Here is a 27,450-nt window from a genome sequence, read left to right as displayed (position 1 = left end):
GGGAAAAAACGTTAATTTTCAGTCAATAGGCTTGGAACGGCAAGGGGAACGGCAGGGAACGGCAAGGGGAATGGCAGGGAACGTTCCCTAGCCGTTTCACCTCCTTGGAGGGTTTGGAACGCGTTAGGCCGTTCCTACAGGCTCTTCCTTCAAAATTTCAAGTTCCATCTCTCTCTTCCTCCTCTTTCTCCATTACCACTTCCAAGTTACTCCATACCACCTTCTCTTACCACCTCCATCTCTTCACCATGCCTAAAGCCCTTCATGAAGCTTTTTCTCTTCACACCTTGAGAAAGCCATGAATCCCACCAATGCCTATCGTTGGACTTGAAAGTATTGTGGCAAGGTCCAAACGAGTAGTATGACACAGTTCTCATCCAATTATCCAAGATAGGTGGAGAATGTGGTCCATGCTTTAAGATCTCTCAAGCGATGGCGGTTGAGATCATCAAGAAATATTCTCCCATTTTAAAGGTATCGGGCAAGGTATCCTCTAATATGGTGCAAGCACAAGAGGAGATAGTCTCCCTCGATATATGCACACCCACGGCCACCCCTTCGACTACACCTACAACTACCATGGAGGGGTTCATAGATCCCTTGGATTTCCCTTCCGCTTCGGCTGCCTCTGCCACCACGGCCACTCATGGGTCCAAGAGGCTCAAGAGATCAGCCACACTTATTGAGATAATGGGATGTGTTTCGGGCCCACTCTCATTCCTTCGAGAGTGACAAAGGAATGAGGGAATAGAGAGCAACCATCATCGAGTGTGATCTCCCTTTCCACATTCTAAGAGCAGATAGGTGGAGAAAAATGGTTAAGGCTATCACTGCCATGGTTCCATGCGGCCCGAGAGCCCCTCCGCTGCTTGTGGCTTTTGTCTAGATGTAGGTAGTCTACGGAGAGAGAGCCGACACTTTGGGCCGCTCAGTACAACACATCTGGAACATTGAATGACGTCGTTGAACTGGTATTCGTAAAAGGAAGTTGGCAGCCTGGCCGCCACTAACAGGACTCCGAAGCATCGTCCAGTCTGTGAAGAGCTTCAAAAGCCCCCAGGTTTCTGTTCAGGCATTGGCATTGGCATACTAGGAGTTGCGAGCCTCGGCAAGGACCACCCACCCCAGGCGCACAGGCTAAGTAGGGTGCCGAGCACCATGAAGGAATTCTAGGTGTTATGATTCATGTAATCATACTTGCTGGGGCAATTCAATGTGAAGGGGATGAAGCCGCTCTCTCTCTCTCTCTCTCTCTCAAGCTAGAGAAAACCAAAGTCAACACATAAGCAGATAGAAGAAGCCAACCCATAGATTGATATAGTAAAAAAGACTGAAGTCATGAATGCTACCTTGGAAGAAGAGGCTAGGGAACGGGCTAGGGTTTTACATGTACGGGTAGTAGAATGGGAGGAGAAGAGCAGCCCATAGGAAGATACTAAGAAACTTGCAGACAAAATTAGGGCTTCAGACGTACCTATCATCAGTGCTTGGAGAGTGGGGAAAGAGGACTCTAAATCCAAGGCTCTAATTCTTCGCTTTCGGGACATAGAGAAAAAAAAGGCCTTCCTCTCCAAGAGGAGAGCCCTCAAGGGTGAGAAGATTTATTTGGATGAGGACCTTACCCCAGCACAAAGAGCACATCGCAGAGAACTCATGCTCAAGGTATTGGAGGCTCGCAAAGAGGGAAAGTGGGCTGTTTATAGGGATGGATGAGTCATCATCACAGACAAAAGGACTCCATGACGGTACGAGGCCTATGAGACACTTCGGATGTCAATATGGAATTGTAATGGAGCCCTATGCTTGGATGCTGGTTACTTTGAAGATAGCTTACGAAACATAGATATAGCAATGTACACAGAAACACACCACTATAAAGGTAGCCGACTACCAAACATGCGGGGATACAAGTGGAAAAGTGCATTTCGTCAAGCAACTAGAAAATCAGGAAGCACTAGGTTTTCTAGAGGTGTGGCCATACTATACCGGGAAGACCTCAAAGGGATAGTGCAAGTAATAAAAAGACCTGATGATGTACGATATTTATGGATTAGAATACTTGCAGGAAGACCACGGGACATATTCATCGCAATATGCTACTTTCCTCCTGCAAATTCAACCTATGCCATACGAGATGGATCTCCCTTTGATGTACTTTATGAGGATATCATGAGATATGCTAACATTGGGGACATATTATTAGTAGGAGATTTCAATGCACGCACTGCAGATAGACAGAGTGACTTTTATATGCATGATAATGCCATGTTCAAAGAGATCGACATAGATGAAATAGGCCTACACAGGAGAGCCCAGGATAAAGAAATGAGTACCTACAGGACACACCTATTGACTTTGGGAAGTGCACATAGACTAGCCATCTTTAATGGTCTACCACAATGGTCAGGATCTGACAATCTCACATGTTGGAATCACAAAGGAGGGGCAAGTACTATGGACTACTTGATAGGCTCACCAGCATTAATACCGGACATCCAAAACTTGAGATATCTAAGAGACCAATTGGCATGGCAGCAGATCATGCTATTTTGACATGTGCTCTCTTGTATACATATGAAACATAAAACACCATGTCTCCCTAAACATCCCAAATACTACTTTACAGAAGATACCTCACACATCTACAGTGGTTCTTTGCAGACCAGTTTACATACATTGGACTTGAGTAGATCCTTGGAAGAATGTACAAGGGATTTAGCAGAGGCCATACATGGATCAGCCATATACGCATTCCCACACACCTTGCCCCGATGTAGACCCACATGATCTACTGCTCCCCAAAATAGCTCGTATGATGATGAGTGTAGAGTCACCTGAGCTCGCTTACAAAGAGAAGTGGAGCTAGGCACTCAAACACATCGCCAAGCAAAGGCGTTCTTCAAATGCCTTGTGCGGAAAAGGAAATGAGACTACTAAGCGAAAGCAGAAGAAAAGATATATCAGCTATTTTTGGGACGGGATAGCAAGAGTGCATGGAAAATGTTTCATGAAAGACAACCCCCCATACAGATTACATCACCAAATGCTTGGCTTGACTATGGGAGACAGTTGTATGACCTGCCAGGACAACCACCTATGCAGTCCCCCACAAGCATGTAGGCCTACACAGTGGTCTTTCTTCACATGGAAAATGTTTAGGGATGCAATTTATAGATTACAAAATGGGAGGACACAGGATGAGAATGGACTAGTAGCAGAACATTTCTCACATGCTTGTGACATATTAGCACCCATATTAGCACATATGTTCAATAGAGCAGTATGTGAAGGTTTCCCTATGAGTTGGTCAAACAATACTATAATTCCGCTATTTAAAAGTGGTGATCTCCTAATTCCTAGCAACTACAGGACTATCATGATCGGTCATACTTTGGCCAAGATATATGGATCTATATTGGTGTATGAACTCAATGAGTGGGCTGAAAAGCAAGGCAAGAGAGCACAAGGACAGGCAGGTTTCAGACAAGGATATACCACGTTGGACCATATTCTCACACTTAAGAGCCATTATTGAGGAGGGTCGAGCCCAAGACAAGAGGATCTATTGTTGTTTTGTAGACTTTCGCAAAGCTTTTGATACAGTGCCTCGTACACGTATCATGCAAAGATTGCAGGACATTGGAGTACCAGAGGGTATACGATGGGGTGTCTATGCATTATATGAGGCTGTGGCAGGCCATGTACGAGCACCTGGGGGGATATTAGAGAGAATTGACAGTACCATAGGAGCGAAACAAGGATGTCCACTTTCACCCACATTGTTTGGTCTATACATAGATGAAGTCTCTGATTACATAGACTGAGGAAGAGGAGCTGGAGCCAGCCTGCTGGCAGAGGTGCTGATACCAATATTACTATATGTAGATGCTATTGTTCTCATTTCAGATTCACCGAAGGGATTGCAGTGCCATCTAGATGCTTTGGACATCTTCTGTAGAGATAAAGACCTCATAGTGAACCTTGGGAAGACCAAAACTATGGTTTTCAGTACTTCAGCAGCATGGGTGACTAGATCTATGTACCAGTTCACATTTGGGGGAGACATACTAGAGCATGTGAGGGAATATATCTATTTGGGAGTCACCTTCTCTAGCCCACATTTTTCGTTGAGAGGGGCATGAGAGGCACGTCTGGCATGTGGATACGCAACACTAGGGACACTCAAGAGTCAATGTGCTCATATACAATTCCAGGAGCCCCGCACCAAATTCCGGTTGTTTGACACTCTAGTCACATCAACATTACTATATGGAGCAGAGGTATGGGACTGCAGCTTGTACCACATGCATCTTAGCCCACTCATGATCAGATTGGAGTAGCGAGGGATTATTATGATGGCTGGGATAGCATGGAAAGGCAATTGATCATGATGATAGCACGCATGATTAGGAGTAAGCCCTCCACCCCACATCCCATTATCAAAGCAAAGCTAGGGGCAACACCTATAGTTACGGAGGCATTCTTCAGGGCAGTGACCTTTTGGCACAAACTATGGGAACTTATACGCCATAGATACTCTAGATTGGCACTAACCTCATCTAGACAACTAGCAGTAGCCAAAGGCGAGAAGAACTATTGGTTTTCAAAAATGGCTATTTGGATGAGCCTACATGGTTTGGATATTGACTGTCTTCCACCTTTGGATTATAGCCTTGACTACCCTACACTTTCTCTCAGCTGATCAGAGTTGAATCAGGTGATCAGAGCTGATATCTTGAGGATTGAGACAGCAAGGACATGGATCCATCCACCACTCCCTCTCGGATCGAGAATGGAGTTCTACAGGAATCATTTCTTGTGTCTCTCTAATGATGGTTTCACTAATGATGGTCTCTCTCTCTCTCTCTCTCTCTCTCTCTCTCTCTCTCTCTCTCTCTATTGTTCATTGCTTTCAGCTGAGAGCTGCCATCTTCTTTCTCACATTTGGCATTAAAGCTTAGGCTCACCATGGTCAAGCTAGCCTCTCCAAACTTCTCAGCTTTCTTGCCTTAGTCCTACACTAGCCTTGTTCCCCATCTGCAGCTGCCGCAAGTAGCTCTGTTGCCACCTTCAATCTTCGACTAAGGCTCGCCAGGTTTGCCACTAGCCAACACCACCAATGCTGCTCGCCCTGGTCTAGTCACAGGTGTCGCCACCCTAGAGGTTTGCCAGCCAGCACCACTAGCGCTAGCCACAGGACCATCTACTCCAACACATCCGCCTGGTCTAGTCACAGGTGTCGCCACCCTAGAGGTTTGCCAGCCAGCACCACTAGCGCTAGCCAACAGGACCATCTACTCCAACACATCCGCCTGTGCCTCCTCTCGCAGCACCACCTGGGCTACGCTAACCCTTGCTCCACCACTTGACGGTTGCCCCGCCAGCGACCAAACCTGCCATCATCTCCACCAGGTCTACCATATTTGCCACCTCCGCCAAGTCATTCAGCTTCAAAAGCCGCCGCCGTCACTATTGTGGGCACCTTTTCGGCTCAACCTTGGCTCATATTTCAAAGGTAACATATATATCTTATTATTTTATTTGCGAAATTCAAGCTACAACAAGGGGCTTTTGCCATGAAGGTATTTTTTGTCTCCTGGAAGTGCTTTTGGACACACATTGCAAAAATTTCTTGGAATTTGGGACATAAATTTTAGGGCTTTTTGATGTTTAGTAGACTTTGGCACATTTACTAAAGATTCCATCTAAAATTGAAATTGTGCATTTTGGATAGTTAAATTTTGTGGCTTTTGCATTTTTTGTGCTGCGAAGCACTATTTCTGCATTGTAGAGCATGTTATTCACTGAAATTTGTGGAGATTTCAGCACATTGAACAGTTGTGATCAAGTGTAACACAGTTTTGCTAATTACGGCTTGGTGCATGCTGTGATTTCTGGAAATTTACAGATTTCCAGCTTTGGTTCTTGCTCTCGTGTTTTTTAAAACAATGACATTTATCATGGCCAATCAAGGACAAAGAGATGTATTCACGTATATATCCAAAGAGGATAGATTGGACAGCAATAACTATTCTCTATGGTCCTTCATGATGAAGAATGTGCTTGTTGCTAAAAATCTTTGGGAATATGTTAGTGGTGAAGAAGTCTGTCCTAGGGTTGTGGCTCATGCAACTCCTCCCCAAGGAGAACGTGGTCAAAGGCTAGCTCCAACTCAGTCTGTTCCCCAAAAAACAGTAGCACAAAAGGCTTGGGACACTCCGGTGTTGTGATGCTGTGCGTTCACCACTGTGAACCTTAGGGCGGAGCTTTTTCGCCAGGAATTTGAACTCATTCGTCAGCGTCATTAGGAATTTGTTTCCCGTTGTGTGTCTCTTTGTTTGCATTTTTCGTGATGCACGAGCACATGTAGATAGGCTAGGCACATTTTCTTCGGTGCACTCATAATTTTTGAATGGAAGCATTGATTGATTGATTGCATCGCATAGATTCAATTTGCATTTTTCAAATCACAAGAATGATTGGACACAAAGTTCTGTTACAAAATATATTCTTGCTAGGGCACATTACATGAGAACTGGGACCTTTTTATTGGTTTTTGCATTGTGGGGCTTCTCGACAATTACTTGTATTATCTTTCAGCTTTTGAGATGGAGATGGGTTAAAGAACCTATCAAACCTTTGTTATATAAGGAAGCTACCATGCAAGATACTACTAATGGATCAATATAGAGGGAGACCAGACATTGCAAATCACAGCATACTTGCATACTCCAATTGAAGAGTTCTATTACATCTTATGTTGCTTGGTTTCTGTCTAGTGGATAGCTTCCCTTATACTAATACAACCAATGTGAAGAGGGTGAACTTACAATCGGGACAAAGCCATCTTCATCCCTAGATCCTCAATACGTGTCACCCATGTGATGACTGTGTATCTGAATAATGTCCATCCTGATGATGTAGTTAAGCTCCTCTCGGCTGAGCTCCAAGTGAGGGCAATCCAAGCTGTACTATAGAGGAGCTGAGAACTGCTCCAACGTGTGGTTGCCTGGCTCTAGAGGCCTGAAATCTGCAGTCGCTTGCTGTATTCCAGCCCTTGATTAGGTCGCCTCCTATCTTGAGCCCTGTTCAGGCTGTCGCTTGCTGCCTGGGCACTGTTTGGAGCTGTCACTGCTGTTGGACTGCACATAGATGGCTGGAAACCTCCCATAGCTGCAGTTGCTTGGCTGGAACAGCCTCTCTCCAGCCCTCAACCTGCCCCACTCAGCTCTCCTCCAACTTGCATGGCAAGTTCTCTCTCATCTTGATAAGTGGCACATATTCTAATGCAATCTCAACCTCTAGACTTTGATTTCCAGCAATAAATTAATTGTGGAAATCAAAATCCATCTTGTCCTTGCCCATAGACTAGCCATTGCCCATCCACATTTGATGTGCTAAGCCCTTTGAACTTGAAATTGCTTCTAAATTTCATTAATCTTAGTCTAGGCATTACATGTTTTTTTTTTTTTTGTAGCCCAAATGACACCACAGGTCATTTCTAAGGGCCCATTTAACGTCTAAAATCAAGATGGTCACTAGACACCCACAAGTAGCTGTCTTGCATAACTTGTAACAACTTTTGCCAATGACTCCCACTGTGCAATGAATCGTCATGGTGCCCAAATTAACTTGCACTTCACCTGTGCACCTCACATTTGCACAACTTAAGTATGCCAAAGCAATAAAAATCCACATCCCCATGACATGCCCTTTCTCAGCTACCTGCTAGTCTCCCCCCTCACGTCACAAGCCATATTAGCCAATATAGCTCTACTTAAGACTATTTGTTACTGGAAGTAAAGACTTACAGTTTGATTTTACAATTTCCCCTTGTACAGAAGACCGTCCTATGTTGATATACAATGGAGCCCTACCTCTAGATGAGCTCTGGCTCATTCCACATTGAGGCCCTACCTCTAGATGAGCTTCGTCTCTTAACGAATTAAGTGTCATGTACTATCTTAATTTTAAAACACATTTTTAGCATTGTGGACTCTTTGCATGGATCGCAACAATTTCAATGTTGTAAACATTGAATCTGGAACTAACTGGTATTGGAGAGGGTCTCTTTCTCAAGTCCCTAGGTGACTGTTTGTTTAAAAACCAACTACAGCACTAAGATTTGGATGCCCACTCTTGGGCACCAGATTCAATCCGGATCGTTATTTTGTTCCTAAACTTGCCTCTCAGTATTTTCACGGCAAGGTACAACTTTGTCAGAAACCAGCATTCATGCATTTAAGCCAGAAAGACTAGAACCTTCTGTCATTGTTATCAATAATGGATACAGTCTCTCCTTTTATGTAGTGCAAATTCCACCGAATCGGTCACTCCTATATTGATAATGTCAGATAAGGAGTAACACATACACATAGATACAAATATTAGGAGCTCTTGAATTTGGGTGATATTCATAATAGTTCTAGCTCGCCTTTTCTAGTTCTTTCTATCCTGTTAGTTGTAGGCAATCGACCCTTGAACTTACAAACCCAGCATATATATTAGAACACATCTATTAAATTTCTATATCTTTGGAAACATATTCAACACAAACAGCATGGCATATTGCACAGTAGGCAATCGACCCTTGAACTTACAAACCCAGCATATATATTAGAACACATCTATTAAATTTCTATATCTTTGGAAACATATTCAACACAAACAGCATGGCATATTGCACAATCTTTGTTTAGCTAAAGTTTAGCTAGAAAAGGTTTTATAATCTGTGTGTTTTAATATTTCCATTTCATATCCAACATCTCCTTTTATCTTGGCATGTTATCATCTGTTGTTAGTACCGAAAACCTCATGAGTTGGAGATGGCCCCATGAAAGTTAAATATTCACAACCTTGAACTAGGCATGCTGAATATCTGATGAATATTTCCCCCAATTTCAACAAACCACAAAACAGAAAGGAGCTAGCAAGATACATCTCCTAGAAGTTGATAGAATGTGTAATAAAAGGGGAAAAGATTTAACCTCTAAAACTTCCTCATAATCCACCAGACTCTTTCTAATATTACTGTGATGGCTTTCCATGAAGCGTTGGATATTAACAACCTGAAATCACAGTCATTAAAAAACAGTCAAATAATGTTTTAGCCCTTTCCAAGGTCCCTCTTTCAAAATCACAAAGGTCATATGCTTATAACCCACCCTCTATAGACTTGTTCGAAGGCCCTCTTCCATGGCCTGATCCTCAACCCAAAATTCTCAGTTGGTGAAGACAAACATAATACCTAGTTGCGCAATGACATAGTCTATAGATAGAAATTACAACTGAAATTTAGGGCATAAAGTACATCAAGAACTAACTTTAAAAGCAGGGAAATGGTGTCGACACCATGAATTGGCATTGTATACTTGTCATTGATTGATCTCCTTTTGTTCTACAATATTAATACCGAATTCCTATGAGAGACCAAGTGACAATGACCACAGACTAGGCTGCCTTCTACTCTGAAGTGGCCATTGTGACGAGCACCATCTTTGTGGTCAATGCCATTGAACAAGACTCCTTTGCAATGTTCTCTGATCCCTTTGCTGGACAAAGGTGGGGTCACTTGTTCCAACAATCCATTTTTCTCCTTTGCAATGTTCTCTGATCCCTTTGCTGGACAAAGGTGGGATCACTTGTGCCAACAATCCATCTTTCTCCTCATTTCCTTGCCCCTCTTTCTTCTCCTCCTTTCCCTTTCCCTTTTTATCCATTTCCCAACGATGTCACTGCAAAACCCTTTATGTTGTCCAAGAATGCCTTTGTATGGCAAGCCTCTTCCTCCAGAACTGTAAGTACAAGCTCCTCCCTAAGTGAGACTATCACACACTTAAAGAGGGAAGAAAATTAAAATACCAAATATCTAGGCAAGGGGAAGGAAGATGAGAAAGAAGCATGACTGCCATATGTTTGTACCTCCTTCCTGCATGATGCAATTTCACTTTGTTGCTACTCCATCTTCTAAATTCCATCCTCAAAGTGGAGGACCCAAAATGCAAATACTCCCACTACCATAGTTATGGGAAATGGGGAAACAGAAAGAGAAATGGAAATGAAAACGGTAAAAATTTGGAGTCCATGGGCTTTTCCAATAGCTATAGGAATGAGAAAAGCAGGAATAGAAACATTGAAATTGCAAAAAAGGGGAATTTCAGGGCATTTACCATAACTATGCCCACTACAGCATCTAAATGAGCCAATGAGAAATACAAAAGTTTCATAATAAACACATTCAACCTTTAGGCCATATCTTGTGAGCAACAACTAAATTGTTTCCACATGAACCAAAGCAACATCAATGGAGTTTAGAAAGAAGAAAAACAAAGCTCAAGCATTGGTTTGCGTACATGAAATCACCATCATTAGGTGGAATTGTAGGGCAATGAACAAGTTTGTGATGAAAAATGCTCCCCTCGTAGCATTATTGAAAGCAATTAATCTTGCCTTGTCAATAGGTTAGTCATCTATATGTATTCACTTAAACTAGCCTCAAATCCTTAATATATACTCACAAATTGATTGAATAACTAGCTATATGATATTTATGAGCTTGACAATAAGATTTTCCCATAGCCATCCTTGGAAAAGTACTTGAACAAGAGGTTCTTCAAGCTAGACAATCACCTTCTTTCAAGTCTGAAAGACGGAGGATCGAAGCTCAGCTGAGAGTACATAGTTGACAGTGAAGAGAGTGAGAGAGTTAAGACACGACACAACTCCCAATACAATTACCAAAGAGTGTAATGAAAGTACAAAGTACAACCCTTAAACCTTAGGGTTGTTAACGTGCGTTCACACCGGAAAGGTGTAAAACACGATATGTGTCGGAACTTGCCCGAATTGTGTAACATAAGCACATAAAATAGAAGATAATATAACAAGGGTGTTGGAGTGCGCGGGTAGCGGAAGCGTGAAGATTTGCAGCAGAGGAAGTGAGCAGGTGAGTGAGAGTGAGAGTGAGAGTAAGAGTGACGAACTGATTTGGGTGTACCAACAATGTGTTGGTACACAAAGAATAAAATGTATTTATACTTAGGGCCCGTAAGGGTGCATTCACATGTACAACATAACAATACACGTGTAAAATACACGGAGGTGAATAAAGGACCTTTACATCCCAACAACCTCCCACTTAAAGGTCCAGAGTGAACCTTTAACCAACTCCCACTAGGCGTATGCAATGCTCATGCTGAGCCTTGCCTAGACTTTTAGTGAGAATATCTGCAGGGTTGTCCTGTGTTGATCTTGGCCAATGTGATTAAACCATCTTCCAGAATCTGTCCAATAAAGTGATATCGCACATCAATATGCTTTGTGTGTGAATGATACATGGCATTCTTAGCCAGATACACAGCACTCTGGCTATCACATCCCAACACTGGAGTACTCATAGACATGCCGAGATCCTCTGCGAGTTTACTCAACAATATAGCTTCCTTAGACGCTTCAGTAGCTGATATGTATTCAGCTTCAGTAGTACTCAGTGCTACGATGTTCTGTAACCTGGAGCACCAAGAGACGGCCCCTCCAGCAACTGTAAAGACATACCCGCTAGTGGACCTGCGAGTGTCTAAGTCACCTGCCATGTCTGCATCACAATAACCCTGCAGATTAAGTGCACCCTGCCCATAGCAAATACACTTTCTTTGTGTACCCTTCAAATATCTAAGAATACACTTGACAGCCTCCCAATGTGGTTTGCCAGGATTTGACATAAACCTGCTGACAACTCCCACTGCATGAGCAATGTCTGGACGAGTAGCCACCATAGCATACATATGAGAGCCACAAGCTGATGCATACGGGATTCCCTTCATAGCATTGGCTTCCATGTCATTTTTTGGGCTGTTGGCTTTACTAAGCTTAAGGTATGGAGGTAAGGGTACTCCGAGAGGCTTAGCTTCAGCCATGGTAAATCTGTCCAGTACCTTTTCAATGTACTTTTCTTGAGATAAGAACAGCAATTTCTGCATTCTACGAATCCTCATGCCCAATATATGCTCTGCATTCCCCAAATCTTTCATGGAAAAAGCTGATTTCAGCTGATCTTTGAGGGCATCCAAGCTAGTCTTTCTCTTCCCAGCTAACAACATATCATCCACATATAGAACAAGTATGATAGGGCTGCCATCTGTATCCTTTTTCATAGACAAACAATGATCTGCATGGCTGCGTGTAAACCATGAGAGAGCATAAAAGTGTCAAACTTTTTGTACCACTGCCGTGGTGCTTGTTTCAGCCCATATAAGCTGCGTTTTCGTTTACACACCAACTGCTCTTTTCCAGGAACTACAAAACCCTCGGGCTGTTTCATGTAGATCTCCTCATCAATGTCACCATGCAAAAAAGTTGTTTTCACATCCATTTGGTACAGCTCTAAATCCAATACAACAGTGAGAGCAAAAAGCACACGTAGTGTGGTCATCTTCACGACAGGTGAGAAGACCTCCTGGAAGTCAATCCCTTCCTTCTGTGTATACCCTTTGGCAACCAATCTTGCCTTGTACTTCGGTTTCCCATCAATTGTCTTTACTTTGTGAACCCATTTGTTTGGAAGAGGCTTTCTTCCTTTGGGCAACAACACAAGATCCCAAGTATCATTAGCACACAGAGATTTAATCTCTTCCTGCATAGCTAGCTCCCACTTATTGCTGAATTTGCATGACATAGCCTCTTTATATGTCAGAGGCTCACCCTCATCAGTAAGCATCACATAATGCAAAGAGGGGTCATACCTATGTGGCTGCCTTCTTAGGCGTGTAGACCTGCGTACCCAATGATCTACATTCTCACGAATCGGATCTACATCTGGAGGCATGTTATTTTCAGCATTTATTGGCTGCTGTAAGCCATTTTCAGCATGCTGTTCATGCTGTACAGCACCTTCATTTTCATTTCCAGCACCTGCATCTTCATAATCAGCAAGTCTATCTTGCTGTCCATCACCTCCCTGTGCTTCTATTTGCTGTCCATCATCTTCTGGCTCAAAGATAACCGGCTGATCATCAGTTTCAGCCTGTGGTACAGCACCATGAGGGTCATCATTTGAAGTAATAGGTGGCTGAGAATTCTGAAATTTGACCTTTTTCAGGTCTTCATCAGAGGCTAAAGTACTTTTCAGCAACTTTGCCTCATTAAACACAACATTACGGCTGCGAACAATTTTCTTAGACTGAGGTAGCCACACTCTATAGCCAAATTCACCCTCATCACCATAGCCCATGAAAATGCCTTTGGTGGATTTCGGGTCAAGTTTATTCCTCAGCTCATCTCTAACATGCACAAAAGCATCACAGCCAAATATTCGTAAATGGTCATATGAGGCCGGTTTGCCAGACCAAACCTCCTCAGGGATGCCATTATTTAAGGACCTGTTTGGAGAGCGGTTGCAAATGTGAACCGCGGTTTTAAGTGCCTCTCCCCAAAATTCATGAGGGAGATTAGCAGTGGACAACATGCACTGCACTCTCTCACATAGGGTCCTATTGTATCTTTCAGCCACACCATTTGAAGAAGGGCTGTAAGGGGCTGTAAGCTCCCTCTTGATCCCATGCAAGTCACAAAAGGACTTAAATTCATTAGATGTGAGCTCACCCCCATTATCAGTTCTCAAGCATTTCAACTTTCTACCTGTCTGAGTGGTCACGAATGCATGAAAAGTTTTAAAAACAGCAAACAGTTCACTTTTCTTTTTCAACAAATAAACCCAAATCTTCCTGGAACAATCATCAATAAAAGAGGCAAAGTATGCAGCACCACCCAACGATTTCACAGGCATGCTACATACATCAGAATGCACTAAGTCCAAGACATTTGACTTACGGGAGACACCAGAGTAAAATGAAATTTTCATTTGCTTTCCAAACTGACAGTCATTACAAAAATCAAGTTTAGAGCCTTTTCCATCAACCCTCTTCAAAGAGGTAAGGACATGAAGTCCTTTCTGGCTCATATGGCCTAATCTCTTATGCCATAACTCCAAATGACAGTCAATTTCAGCAACTGCAAGAAACTTGCCATTCAAGGCTTTACAGTGCAGACAATACAAAGTGCCCTTCTTGGTTCCTTTAGCAATCAGCATGGAACCTCTTTTTAATTTCCACAAACCACCACCAAACAGTGTGGTCTAACCATGCAAGTCAAGCTGTCCAACAGATAGTAAACTCTTCTTGATGCCAGGCACATATCTGACATCTTTCAACACAAGTTCTTGCCCATTATCCAAAGACAAGTGTATGGTGCCAATCCCATCAATGCTGCAAGCATGATTATTTCCAAGGTAAACCTTGCCATAACAGCCTGCATTAAAAGTACCAAAGCACTCCAAGCATGGAGTCACATGGAAAGAGGCACTAGAGTCTACAATCCAAGTCCGAGTGACACCATCATCAACTGACAAAAGTGCATCAATCACATCAGCCTTGGTGATCTGCATATCCTGCATGTGACATACAAGGGCATCATAATCCACTACACATAATACATCAGCCTCTGCATCCGAGAGCTCTCTCTATGACAACACTGGAGGCCACATTGGCATTTTCCTTGCCTTTGCCTGCCTCAGATGCATCTGTCTTTTCCTCTTTCTTCTTTTTGTCTCCCGCATTCTTCTTTCTCTCTTGTTCCTTCTTGTAATACCTACAATCAAGCTTCTTGTGGCCCTTCCGACCACATTGATAGCATGTAACATCACTCTTTTCTTTTCCTTTGCTCTTGCTCCTGCTTCTCTGTCCAGCATTTGCATTTTTCTTTTCAGCCCTGCCTCTAATATTATAAGCTGAGTTGCTGCCTTCTCCACTAGACTTACGTCTAATTTCTTCATTCAAGATCGAACCCCACACACCATCATATGTGAGACTAGGGTTATTACTGAGAGAAACAACCAAAGTCTCCCAAGAGTCGGGCAATGTCATGATCAAAAAGATCGCCCTCAACTTATCATCAAAATCCAAACTTGCATCCTTGAGCTGATTTAAAATGCCAGTAAATGCACTCAAGTGCTCAGTTGCGGGCTTGGACTCATCCAGCCGCATATTCACCAACTTGCGCATTAAATGCACTTGATTAACAGGTGTGGTGATCTCATAGGTAGTTTTCAACTTCTCCCATATTGCATGACCAGTGTCTAAACCCTTAATGTCTGTCAAAATGTCATCAGTGACACCCATCTTTATATAAGCCACAGCCTTTTTATTGACTTTGGCCCAATCTGCCTCAGACATTTGTGTGGGTTTATCCTTCTGCAAAGCATCCTCACAATACTTTAAGAACAATATGCCCTGCATACGATCTTTCCAAAGATCAAAACCCTGACCATCAAACTGTTTGATTTCCATCAAACTCTTAATGTCAAAGCTGGAAGAAGTTGCAGCCATTTTTATAACAAGCGCAAGTGTAAATGCACTGAACTGCAAGAGCACAAAACTAAATCAGCAAATACACTGCTGTTCTTGCATAACCAGCAATAATCCTCTGCTGTTTTTACATAAACCAGCCACTGCACAGGCAAATAATGCAGAAATTTATCAAATTCTGCATAAAATCCCAAATTTCCAGGTCCAAATGTGCGCAAATGTCAGCCAAACTGACTCAGCTGAGCAAAATTACATCAATACAAGAAAAGCCCCAATTTTTCTTGGTCCAATGCCAATAAATTTTACTCGGATGAGCAAAATTTCAACAAATTTGGAAAAATCCCCAATTTAATTGAGGTCAATGCGCACAATGTCTGCAATTTCTGACATAGATGTCACTGTCAAGCATAAGCAGCATCAAATCTGGGAAAAGCCCCAAATTTCCAGGCTCAAATTTGCACAAATCTCAAAATTGTGCTTCCACGCACGAACCCCCGTCAGTAAGGGGCTGCTTGCAGGAAATTTAAAAAAATGAAGGAAAAATGCCTGAAAAAAGTGACGAATCTGCTGCCGCTGACTAGCCGCCTGCTGTCGTGACCTGAAAACTGCCGCCTGATGCCATGGAAACTGTCGCCAGCCTGTCGCCTGCTGTCGCCTAATCAAACATGACCTGTCCTGCTGCCGCCTGATGAAAAACGACCTGTCCTGCTGCCGCCTGATCAAAAACGACCTGTCCCTGCCTGCCAGGTCAAAAACGACCTGTCGCCTGTCAAAAACGACCTATCCTGTTGCCGCCAGGTCAAAAAACGACATGTCCCTGATTTCGCGCGAGCGAAACACTAGAGATGTCTCACCCGGACTCCGAGGAGTGCGAGCACCTTAACCAAAGCTCTGATACCAGTTATTGGAGTGCGCAGGTAGGGGAAGCGTGAAGATTTGCAGCAGAGGAAGTGAGCAGGTGAGTGAGAGTGAGAGTAAGAGTGACGAACTGATTATCAATAAACAAAGGAGTAGGCTCCATGACAGATACATCAAAATCAGCCAACAAACATCTCATCCATACACATTCAACTGTGATGGTGAAAGCTGCTTGTATTCAGCTTTACAAGACGATGTGGCAACAATGGATTGTTTCTTGATAAGCCGAGAGATGCAAGATGAGCCAAGAAAGAAATAGTTTCCACTCGTAGAGTGACGTGAATCAAAATCACTAGCCCAATCCACTGTAAGCATGTAGTTGCAGTGGTCCCCCTTGGCATAAAGCAGTCCAAGATTCCTAGTACCCCACACTTCATAGCTTGCCAATATGGCATGCATGAGCTATGCATATATATCTGCTCAGGGCTGAAACTACAAACTGAATATCTGGCCTTGTGTTACATAGACAAATGAGACATCCAACTACTGGAGCACATGTATGGATGTTAAAGAAATCACAGTCATCATGCAAAGATAGCTTGAATTCAATCTCCATTGGTGTCCAAATTGGCTTGCAATCCTATAAACCAAACCTCTCAAGAAGTCTACCAATATATCTAGACTGTGACAATTCAATGCCTCTAGCATCATGAATGAACCAATTGCCCAAATAGTAGTGCAAAGGCCCCAAATTTGACATTTCAAAAGTTTGCTACAAATTTTTCTTGAATGCTAAAATCTGATCGGCATGTGTCCCTATGAGAAGATCATCTACATAAAAACATGACCAACAAGGATCCCCCCTCTTTGCATACGTAAAGAGTAGACTCTGATGAGCTGTTAATGAACCCTTGGCTGAGTAAAAAAACATCAATTTTTGCATAATACCAAGCTCATGGAGCTTGCTTTAAACCATACAAAGCCTTTTTCAGCTTACATCCTAAGTCTTCCGATCCCTCAACTGCAAAACCAATGGGTTGTTGTACATATACTTCTTCTTGAACATGTAAAAATGCACTCCTAATATCAAGTTGGTGCACGGTCAAACCATGATGGGCAGCCAAACCAACCATAGACCGAATGGTAGTCATATGGGATGTAAGAGCAAATATCTCCTCATAGTCAATGTCCTTATTTTGCGTGTAGCCTTTTGCCACAAGCTTGGCTTTATATTTATCAATGGATCCATCCGCATTTCTTTTCAGATTATAGACTCACTTTGTACCAATGGCTTTCTTTCCAACGATAGAATCAAGTTCATCTTGCATTGCTACCATCCAATGCACACTTTGTTGTGCACCCTCAAAACATTCAAGCTCCTCATCATCAAGTGTGTGTGTTGCCATAACAAACTTCATTCTATTAACATGATCATGCAAGCAGGCTTGTCTTCTAGTAGGACCAGCAATAGGAGCATCCAAACGACTATCTTTCATAGCCTGCAAGTACCATCTAGGCATCTGCCTAGCTTCTTGACTATGTACAAGCTCGTGTTGAATCTCAAATTCAGCATCTTGCAGAATATTCAGATCAGCCATAGGCTGAATTTCAGCATTGCTCACGAGAGCAGCTGGCTGAACATTTTCATTGACCAAAATTCCAGTTGTATCACCAAAAGAATTGGGCAACAACCCTTCAAACACATCATTTGCAGCCTAAAATGTATCAAAACCAGCAAGGTATAATTCTGATTTTTCACCAAAAATCACATCCCTACAAACAAAGACTTTCTTGGAAACACGATCATACAGTCTATATCCTTTGCTCTCACTGTTGTACCCTACAAAAATGCATTTAACAAGATCATACAGTCTATATCCTTTGCTCTCACTGCTATACTCTACAAAAATGCATTTAGCAACCTTGTGCAACATCTTTCTTAGTACTTTGGAAATATGAGCATACGCAAGATACCCAAAACTACGAAAGTGACCAACTGAAGGTTTCCGACTATTCCAAGCCTCAAAAGGCGTAACATTTTTTAATGCCTTGATAGGGTACCTATTTAAAACATGACAAGCACACATAACTACTTCCATCCAAAAAAAGCGATGTGGCAAAATCGTAGCTTTCAGCATACATTTGGCCATCTCCATGATTGACCAATTCTTCCTTTCAACAATCCCATTCTATTGTGGAGTATATACAGTAGTATATTGATGAACAATGCTTTTCTGCTTCAAAAAATTATTCAACAAGGAAGACATATATTCCCCCTCTCAATCTGAACGAAGAAACTTAATCCTCCAACCAATTTGATTTTCAGCAAGTGTAACAAAAGCCAAAAATGCATCATACACCTCTGACTTTTTCATCAATCAGTAGACCCAACAAAAATGAGTAATGTCATCAATGAAGGTGACGAAATAATAATATCCACCCAATGACTTCATTTGCATAGGTCCATATACCTCCAAATGTACAATCTATAATCTGGCGGTTGCCTTAAAAGCAACATCATGAGGAAACGAGAAGCGATGCATTTTTCCCAAAATGCATCTATCACAAATATGCTCAGGAGGTCTCTCCAAGAGAGAGAAGTCATCTAGCTTCAAAGTACACTGCATAAGCATCAAAATGCCATAGTTAGCATGCCTCGTGTGAGCATGCAATAACTCTACCTGTCACATAGCAAGAGTAAGAGTAGATGCTAAATAGACTGATTGATCAATCGAATAGGCATCTAACTCAAAGAGTCCATGACATAATGTGCCAGTCAAAACCAAAGTAAAGAATTCTTTATCCCTTACCATAGGTTTGTTGTCATCAAATGTGACATGTATAACCCACTTTGCTAAAGAAGAAATGAACAACAAATTCTTCTTTATGCCTCGCACATATAATACATCATGTAAGCGGAGAGTAGAGTCATCAATGGCTTTCAAGGCAATCTCCCCAATACCTCTGACATGGTAAGATGCATTGTTAGCATAGTGCACAGACTTGGCAACAGGAGCTGCAATAACAAGGAAAAACAAATCCCTACGAGATGTAATGTGCTTAAAAGCACCACTGTCAAAGAACCAAGTGCTAGCATCCTTAGTAGAGCTAAATGCTCTATCAGCCCAAGAAGAGTCATAATTGCAGTCTGCAAGTGTAAAAACAGTAGTCATAGTCTACAACAAAAGACACAGACTCTATAGTAGTAGAAGATGCATCAGAAACAAACATACTTGACTCCTCCGTAGCTATGAACTTCTTACATTCCGTGATGTAAGGACCTGGCTTCTTGCAATAGTGGCACTTGCCCTTCTTGGCTTGTGTGTCGTTCCCTCCCAATTTCTTATTGCTCTGTGAAGCACCTGAACTTCCAGAACTCCACGGAGCATTTTTTAACTAGCTGCCCTTGCCTTTCTGCCTTGCCATAAAAGCCTATTTAGAGACTATAACATCCACCCCACTGTTCTTTCTTGTTTGCTCTTTTTCTAGGAGCAAACTAATCAAATGAAGAAAGATAAGTGGCTACAGAGAAATTCTCATGGTGAGATTTAGGGCCGTATGAAAGGCCAAATAAGAGGACAGCAAAGAATTCAAAGTAGTAGAGATCAATTGTGCATCCGAATAGAGTACTACATTCATTAATTGCTCATGCAAGTCCTGAATTTTGTTAAGATGATCCTGCATGGCATCACCTTCATCCATCTTCACATTCTCAAGTTCTTTCTTCAAGAAAGAGATGCGTGTCTCAGATGGGAGCTGATTTCCAATATTATAGCTTGGTACATATGGACTGAGAGATGTAGCCAGCTCATTGATCTTCACGATATACCCACTAGGGAGTCTTTATCGAGGATTTGGACAGAGACAGTCCACACTCTCCGTGGGAGATGGGAGAGGTTGCAGGGCCACTCTGAGAGGATGAGAAAGAAAAGAGAGGCTTTCCTGCGGATTTGGGATTCATACACCTTCTTTCATACTATCCCTCAGATGGTCTAGCACTTTAGCCCACCACTGTTTACAACCATTGTTTACACACAACCATTCCAGCTCCTGATTAACCTGAGACAATGGTTATCTTCTTCTGTCTCAGGTTAATCAGGAGCTGGAATACAGGCTGCAGGAGTGCAAAACAGCAAGAGAATCATAATCACAAGGGACAGTCACATCGAGCCCTCAAATGCTGAAAACGATGTCCCCACCTTAAAACTTGGCCAGCATGCATCGTGTTTTGATAAGATATCCCTTGACACATCCATCAACACGCATCTCCATATTTTGGGGACTGGCTATGTTGTATGGGACAGATCAATGGAGACATTTTTAAAAGCTCCCAAAGTGGTGACTTGTTTTCCTTACCCAGTAATCATGCATGAGTATGTCTGCGGCACCTGGACACTTTCTGCTCACCCCATCAGCTGCACATCATCTCGACACTCTTCTGTCTTATACCACCAACTGCCAACACACATGACCATTGCAAAGGCTTCCTTGATAGTTGTCAGCTAATACTATAGTACCAATCCTTAGTGCTGCTGGAGATCCTATGGTTCCTAGTGACTTTAGGACCAGCATGGTTGGCCACGTGCTAACCATTATGGATTTGTGCTAGAGCATGAGCTGAGCAAATGGACTGAAAGAAAGAAAGAAAGAAATATGAATGTCTACATGGCTGAAACACAAAAATTTCAGCCATGTGGACAAGTGAGGATCAGCTCAACCACATGTTCACACCCCAAGCTATTATTAAGGACAGCAAAACACATGGGCAGCAAGTTTATTGTTACTTTGAGGATTTCCAAAAAATCATTTCATAACATGCTACAAGCTAGGCTTGATGAGGAGAAGCTAGGCTTGATGCAAAGACTATAGAGCTTGAGGTCCTATTGAGATGTGTTAGGCCTGTTGGCATTGTCTGAGTCACTCACAACATGAGTCCAAGCTCCAAAGAGATGTCCCATGATATCATTGGCACATGGAAATCAAACAAGTGGGCAAAACCCTGACAAGTTGAACCTGAATGTGCCTTGCTCACACCACCCTAAGAGCTCCGTAGGCCCATTGCCCTACCTGCTGCCAGCCAAGTTCCAACCTCACCCTCATCTCTCCTGCCAGCCTCACCATGTGCTAGTCAACTTGTCCAATTTTTTTTCTATCTCGCTACACACTCCACCAGTCATACCCTATGTCCCACTGTTCTCCCCCGCTGGTCAGCCTGCCCAACTCTCTCTAGCTAATTAGCCCTACTCGGTTCTCCCTATACCATTCCTTCATCCAAGAAAGCCCACAAACCACATACTATTTTTGGAATGTCATCCCTAGTTTTAGGACTAGTACTTTTAGGGCAATGGGAGGCTCCTAAAATTTAGGAACTTCCTAAACTTTAGGGATCCCCTAAGATTTAGGGATGTCCAATATGGGTATCGCGTGAAAGCTCTTTCTAAGTATGTTACAAAAGCAGTGCTAGAATTTACATACGAGTTTTCTATCTTTTAAGTTTTCAGCCTACGCATGCACAATGTATAAATATTTCAACATCATGTCATCTTGCTAATTGTGCAAGAATTTACTTGTACAAATTTACAAGTGTGTTGTCTTGTAAAACAACAACATAAGTAGACGGAATATTGAGGTATTTGATGATTATAAAGTGAAGGATGATGATGGAGATGGTTGGGGTCAACTTTGTGCTATCTTCAACTATCGTACATGAGTTTACAACAAAGAAAGTTGATACATAATCAGAGAAAATGTGTTATTTTTATAAGAGAAAGCAACGAGTTAGTACGAAAAGAAAGTAAAGTTGCATAAGACAACCATCCAACCGCATGTCATGAGGTGTGACAAATGGTGGGACATTTGGAAGCTTTTGTGACAAGTGTCCTAACACTTGTCTCTTTCCTATTGCCTTCCTTTTGGGATTGAGAATTGTTGGGGTGACTCACGCCTACGCTCACAGAGGAGTGTCAGTGATCCTCAATAGGACACTAGGGCACTTTTTACTCTCCTTACGATAGGTTTTTCCCCCCAGATTTATTCTCTTTTATTTTATGTGCCTATGTTAAATAGTTTGGGCACTTATCATGTTTTACACCTTTTGGGTGTGAACACACTCCAACAACCCTAAGGTTTAAGGGTTGTACTTTGCACTTACACCTTACACTCTTTGATTATTGCATTGGGAGTTGTGCCTTCACTCTCACACACTCTTCGTTGTCAACTATACTCTCAATTGAGCTTTGATCTCTGTGTATTCTCTCACCTCTCACATTTGGTATCAAAGCTAGCCCTTAGCTCAGCTTAGCCTGTCACCATCACCAGCAGAGCTACTCTCGGAGTTGTTGCCCCATGCACCACTTGCACTCTACTCCCTGAGCATGCCTACTAGTCCAACAACCTGCGCCTTCAGTCACACATGCGACAACCTCCAAAGCCGCCACCAACAGACGCCACGTTGCCTATGTCACCTGCGCAACCTGTGGCCCGCGCCACCTGTGGCCACAAGCGTCTGCCAGCATTGGTCTGCCATTCTAGCTCCTTGCGCGCTCCAATACCTATCGACCTACTCCCTACGCTCCTTCCAGCAACGAGCCACCAGCACTTGCCAGCTACTTGCATGACCGCCACCACAGTGCCTAGCCTTGGGAGGTTAGCCACCGCTCGACCACCAGTGAATTGCCCACCACAACTTAATTTAAGGAGGTAAAAGAAAAATATTTTATCAATTTTTTAATTTAGATTTGATCTATTGGAATGTCCGGACAGTGTATCTTTGTTCCAACACGTGTCAAGGACATTTCTTGCAAAGATTTTGTGAATTTCAAATCCGAAATGTGGGGCTTTTGATGTCAGCTCAGAGATTGTGAATGTACATTAGTGACCATCTATAATAGACAGAATTTGTGCATTTTGGGACAAGAAATTTTGAAGCTTTTGCATTTTTTGTGCTACTAAGCACTGTTTATGCCTTGGACAGCATGTACGTCAGACAATTTTTGACAGAGTGTGATTAGATTTGCTAATTACAACAAAGTGTTTGATGTAATTTCTAGAAATTCTCGGATTTTCAGGTTAGTCTAGCTTGAAGTATTGCTCTTGTGCTCTTTGATCAGTGACATTTACCATGGCCAATCAGGGAGGTGATGTATTCACATATGTGTTTGAGGGTAGGTTGGACTTGTGCCTTGGAGTCCTTAATATCTATCCTCCCACGAAGGTTAGGGCACGCACCAGGTTCTGGTTGGAAATCGCGGAAGGACTCCCAGAGGTGGACTCCTGGATTGTTGGAGGAGACTTCAACAACCTGGAGGCTTTGGAGGACCAGCAGGGTAGAGGGAGAAACTACCAGGGCATGGTCGGGAGGAGCAAGAGGCATGGGAGGTGTTTCTACTGGCAATGGGAGCACGCGATGCCTGGAGAGACCCTGCCTTCCACAGGAGGGAGAGGTCGCTGGACTTCTCTTGGGGATACAAGGGGTTAGGTGGAGTCCTGCTGGAGTGGTTGGACAGGTTTTATGTGGGAGAGTGGGGAGGCTCTTGGGGAGGCCCAATTGGGCAATTGGCGGGCACCACGTTGTCTGATCATTGCCCGATTCTCCTGACACTAGATCCCCCAGCATCTGCCCTAGATACACGATCTTGTCAGATCCCTGACTCGATCTATAAGAGGAAGCAGGTGACGAGACAGATAGAGCAGATTTGGCCCAAAGAGTGGGGCAGGAGGGGCCAGATCGCAGAGGAGGTTGCAGAGGCCCTAGTTGAGTCGAGCAAAATCTGCCAAGAGGTAGCCATACAGGCCAGGCAGCAGAGCTGGGAGGAGGAGAGAGCAGTACACCGGGACCTTGCAGCCACGCAGAGATTATTACAAGAGGCACCAAGGGATCCCACTCTCCACGCACAGGAGGTGCGTGTGCAAGCAGCCATTGCTGGCCTAGAGGATAGGCGCTCTGAGTTCTCTTTCCGCACCTTAGCAGCTTTCTGGGCGTAGAAGGGAGACACGATGTGCAAGGAGTTTTTTCAGGGGCACCAACCTCGCACCTCAAGAGAGTAAATGTGTAGCCTCCGAGATCAGTATGGTAGGACCCATTCTAGCCCAAACGAGGTCATGGAGATTGCCATCGACTACTATAGTCACCTCTTCCAAAAGGAGACCACCTCAGCTAGAGGACAGCGATGTAGACAGCAGGTCTGGGATAACATCCCGTCCCTCGTCACACAGGAGATGGGATGCTCCTCCTAGCCCCCTTCATAGAGAAGGAACTAGAGGAGGCTTTCCACACACAGGACGGGCAGAAATGCTCGGGAGAGGATAGCCTCTCTAAGGCTTTCTTCACTACCTTCTGGGAAGTGGTGAAGGACCCCTACTGATGGCCTTTCAGAAGATTTTCACTTCACGAAAGATGCCAAGGAGTCTATCGGCAGACCTTATCAATCTTCTCCCCAAAGGGGGAGACCGGTTGGAGCTTTCCCAATGGAGACCGATCACCTTATTGTCAGTGGCCTATAAGACACTAACAAAGATTATTGGTAGGTGACTACGTCCCTTGCTTCCAGACATCATCCATGACACACAGACAGGCTTTGTCCAAGATAGGAGTATCCTAGACAATGTATTCACCTTCTTTGAGGGAACAGAGTGGGCCCAGTACAGTGGGCAAAGACTGGCCGTACTACTCTTGGATTTTGAGAAAGCCTATGACGCGGTGGACTGCAATTTCCTAGCGGGCACCATGGTGAGGTTGGATTTCCCCCAAGCTTGGATTTCCGGGGTCTCCGCACTTTACAGATCGGCCACCAGCAGGGTTCTCATAGGAGGGAGGCGAGGGGAGGAGTTTCGGCTGGACAGATCAGTCCGATAGGGCTGCCCCTTGGCCCCGTACCTGTTCCTTCTCTTTGCAGAGGCGATGTCTCACTTCCTCAGGTCACGTGTGAGTGGTTTACGTGGCCTCCGACTTCCAGTAAGAGAGGAGACCAAGTTATTAGACTCAGAATATGTAGATGATACAGCGCTCTACATAGAGGACGACGAGTTGATGTTGGAGAGAGTGAGGTTGACTCTTGAGGTGTTCTGTTTTGCAGCGGGAGCAAAAATCAACTGGCGAAAGTCGGTTGGTTTCCTCACAGACCCGGACTCTAGCACGGAGTTGGCGTCCACCTAGGATTTAGATGGGTAAGTAGAGGACAGACCATCCAATACCTAGGGTTCCAGGTGGGACTCGACATCACTCCCGCCCAGCAGTTTCTTCCAGTCCTCAATTCTATTCAGAGGAAGCTAACCTACTGGAGCACGGCTCGCCTCTCACTAGCCGGCCAGGCCCTGTTAGTTAACCAGGTCCTCCTAGAGACCTAGTACATCGCCTCGTGTTGGTGCTTCTCCTCCTCTTGCGTAATGCAGCTTCGCCGCCTAGTGAGGAATTTCCTTTGGTCCGGATCAGACGGCTCCAAGGATTCTAGAGCCAAGGTGGTGTGGGCGACCATTATACGACATCGGTCAGAGGGAGGGCTTGGAATCATAGACCCAGAATATCAAAGTATGGCCCTCCTGGGCAAGCTAGTTGTCCGCCACCTCACACCGGGAGGGCAGATCTGGAAGGTCCTATTGTAGGAGGGTCTTCAGGAACGTAGACCGAGGCTTGGCGGTGAGTGAAGGCCATCCTTGAGATGGATCTTCACGTCAGGCCAGATCAAACCTCCCCCCCCCCCCCAAGATCACCCTTCCTACGCAGCTTGCTCCGCGTGTGGGAGGGCCTCTGTAAGGCCCTAATCCAGAGCCCCCCATGCTGCCAGGAGGAGGTAGACCGTCAGCCGGTGATTTGGAACCCCCAAGTCAGGGACTGGGAAGGGCCACAGATCGGTGAGCGTCCCCACATCCAGGGGACTGGTTGGGAGGCTGGCCCGGCTCGTACCATCACGACATGGCAGGAGGTGTACAGGATGGTGGACGAGGAGGTGTTGCAGCATGTATCAGGCTGCTAGCGAGGAGTGGAGCTGAGGAGAAGGGAGATAGACGCAGCGATACCTCAAGAGTGGTTTGCTTCCCCGATCCGAGAGCCGATAGAGCCCAGGGAGGTATGGGCCGCTGGTTTTCACCAGCAAGCATCCCCCTACAGGTGGCAAAAAGAGTGGGTGGCGCTCCGCCTGGGACCTTTTTCACAGTGTAGGAGAGGGGCGTCTGGCTCTTAACAGAGAGCAGCAAGAGGAGGAGATAGCTGTCCTTTCATGGAAGAGGATCTGGGTGGTTGGCTTTCACGGGAAGACATGGCGCCTCTGGATCTCGAAAGGAAGGCCACTTGATGAGCTAGAGTGGGATCCGGGAGAGTGGCTTTGGCCAGCCACTGTGGTCGCCACGAAGCCACCGAGGTTTCTGGAGTACACCGCCAGGATTGGCAAATACGTACTGATGCAGGAGGATATGGATTGGGATCCGTCACGTAGCAGGCACTGGGCGGAGCATAGCATCACGGAGCCATTCCAACGGACCTTTTGGCGCCGCCTATGGGACAGCTAGAGGCTTAGGAGGGTATCATATTTTTTATGGCCGGTGGCACATGGAGGCTTGGCGGTGGGAAGCTGGCTTGGCGGTGGGAAGCTGGCTTGCCTAGGTGCAAAAGGAGGGAGTTTGTAAGTGTTGCACACAGCAATCTATGGAAACCCCAAAGCAATGCCTTTGGTCGTGTGAGGCGGCACAGCTCGTGTGGAGAGGAGTATGCCACATCCTTCGCTGCATAGCACCCAGCCTTGAATGTATCTCTTGGGGTGCTTTCTGCTGGCAAGCGATCAGCCAGGGCCGTCACCTTCTGTATGAGGCCGAGATACAAGATACGATATTCATTATCGAGGCAGGGTCGTGCGCAGTGGTGGGTTTAGAGGCTCTACCCATCCGCCAGGTACTGGAGCCCACAGCAGACCGCTCTGAGGTATGGGAAATCAGTCTTACTGGTTGGCATATCTGGAAGGCACGGTGTCAGGTGGCTTTCGGCAGAGATAGACTTTCAGTGCAGGCGACCTTAGCAGAGCTTTGGACCTCCATCATCCACTCCCTTCGAGGCCAATGGGATCAGGTGCAGGGCAAGTCTAGGGCTCATCAAGAGCTCCGAGGTCATTTCATGCACACTTGGGGCAGCCAGGACCTGTTCTTCGTGATGCAGGCAGGCAGCCCCATATGGCGATACACCTCCCCTCCATCGCTTCTTGCCCCTATTCCCCCTAGACCGCCTTGAGAGGCTTGTATATATGAT

At 44.4% G+C, this 27,450-nt stretch overlaps 1 protein-coding gene across 5 annotated transcripts in view; it reads right to left on the bottom strand.

The window, feature by feature from the left end:
• The window catches only part of SECA2 (Preprotein translocase SecA family protein), a 191,502-nt gene that overhangs the window by 52,334 nt on the left and 111,718 nt on the right, over positions 1 to 27,450 (bottom strand). For all 5 annotated transcript variants that reach the window (XM_087684796.1, XM_087684798.1, XM_087684799.1 and 2 more), the window contains one exon: positions 8,988 to 9,068. In XM_087684796.1, the coding sequence (XP_087540922.1) occupies positions 8,988 to 9,068 (81 nt within the window). The remainder of the gene's footprint in view (positions 1 to 8,987; positions 9,069 to 27,450) is intronic.

The sequence above is a fragment of the Lygodium microphyllum genome, chromosome 9 (assembly GCF_053477565.2).
Source record: "Lygodium microphyllum isolate KBCC chromosome 9, Lygodium_microphyllum_v1.1.10, whole genome shotgun sequence".
Classification (NCBI taxonomy): Eukaryota; Viridiplantae; Streptophyta; class Polypodiopsida; order Schizaeales; family Lygodiaceae; genus Lygodium; species Lygodium microphyllum.
The sequence above is the reverse complement of the archived record's forward strand: the minus strand, read 5'-3'. Positions and strand labels throughout refer to the sequence as shown.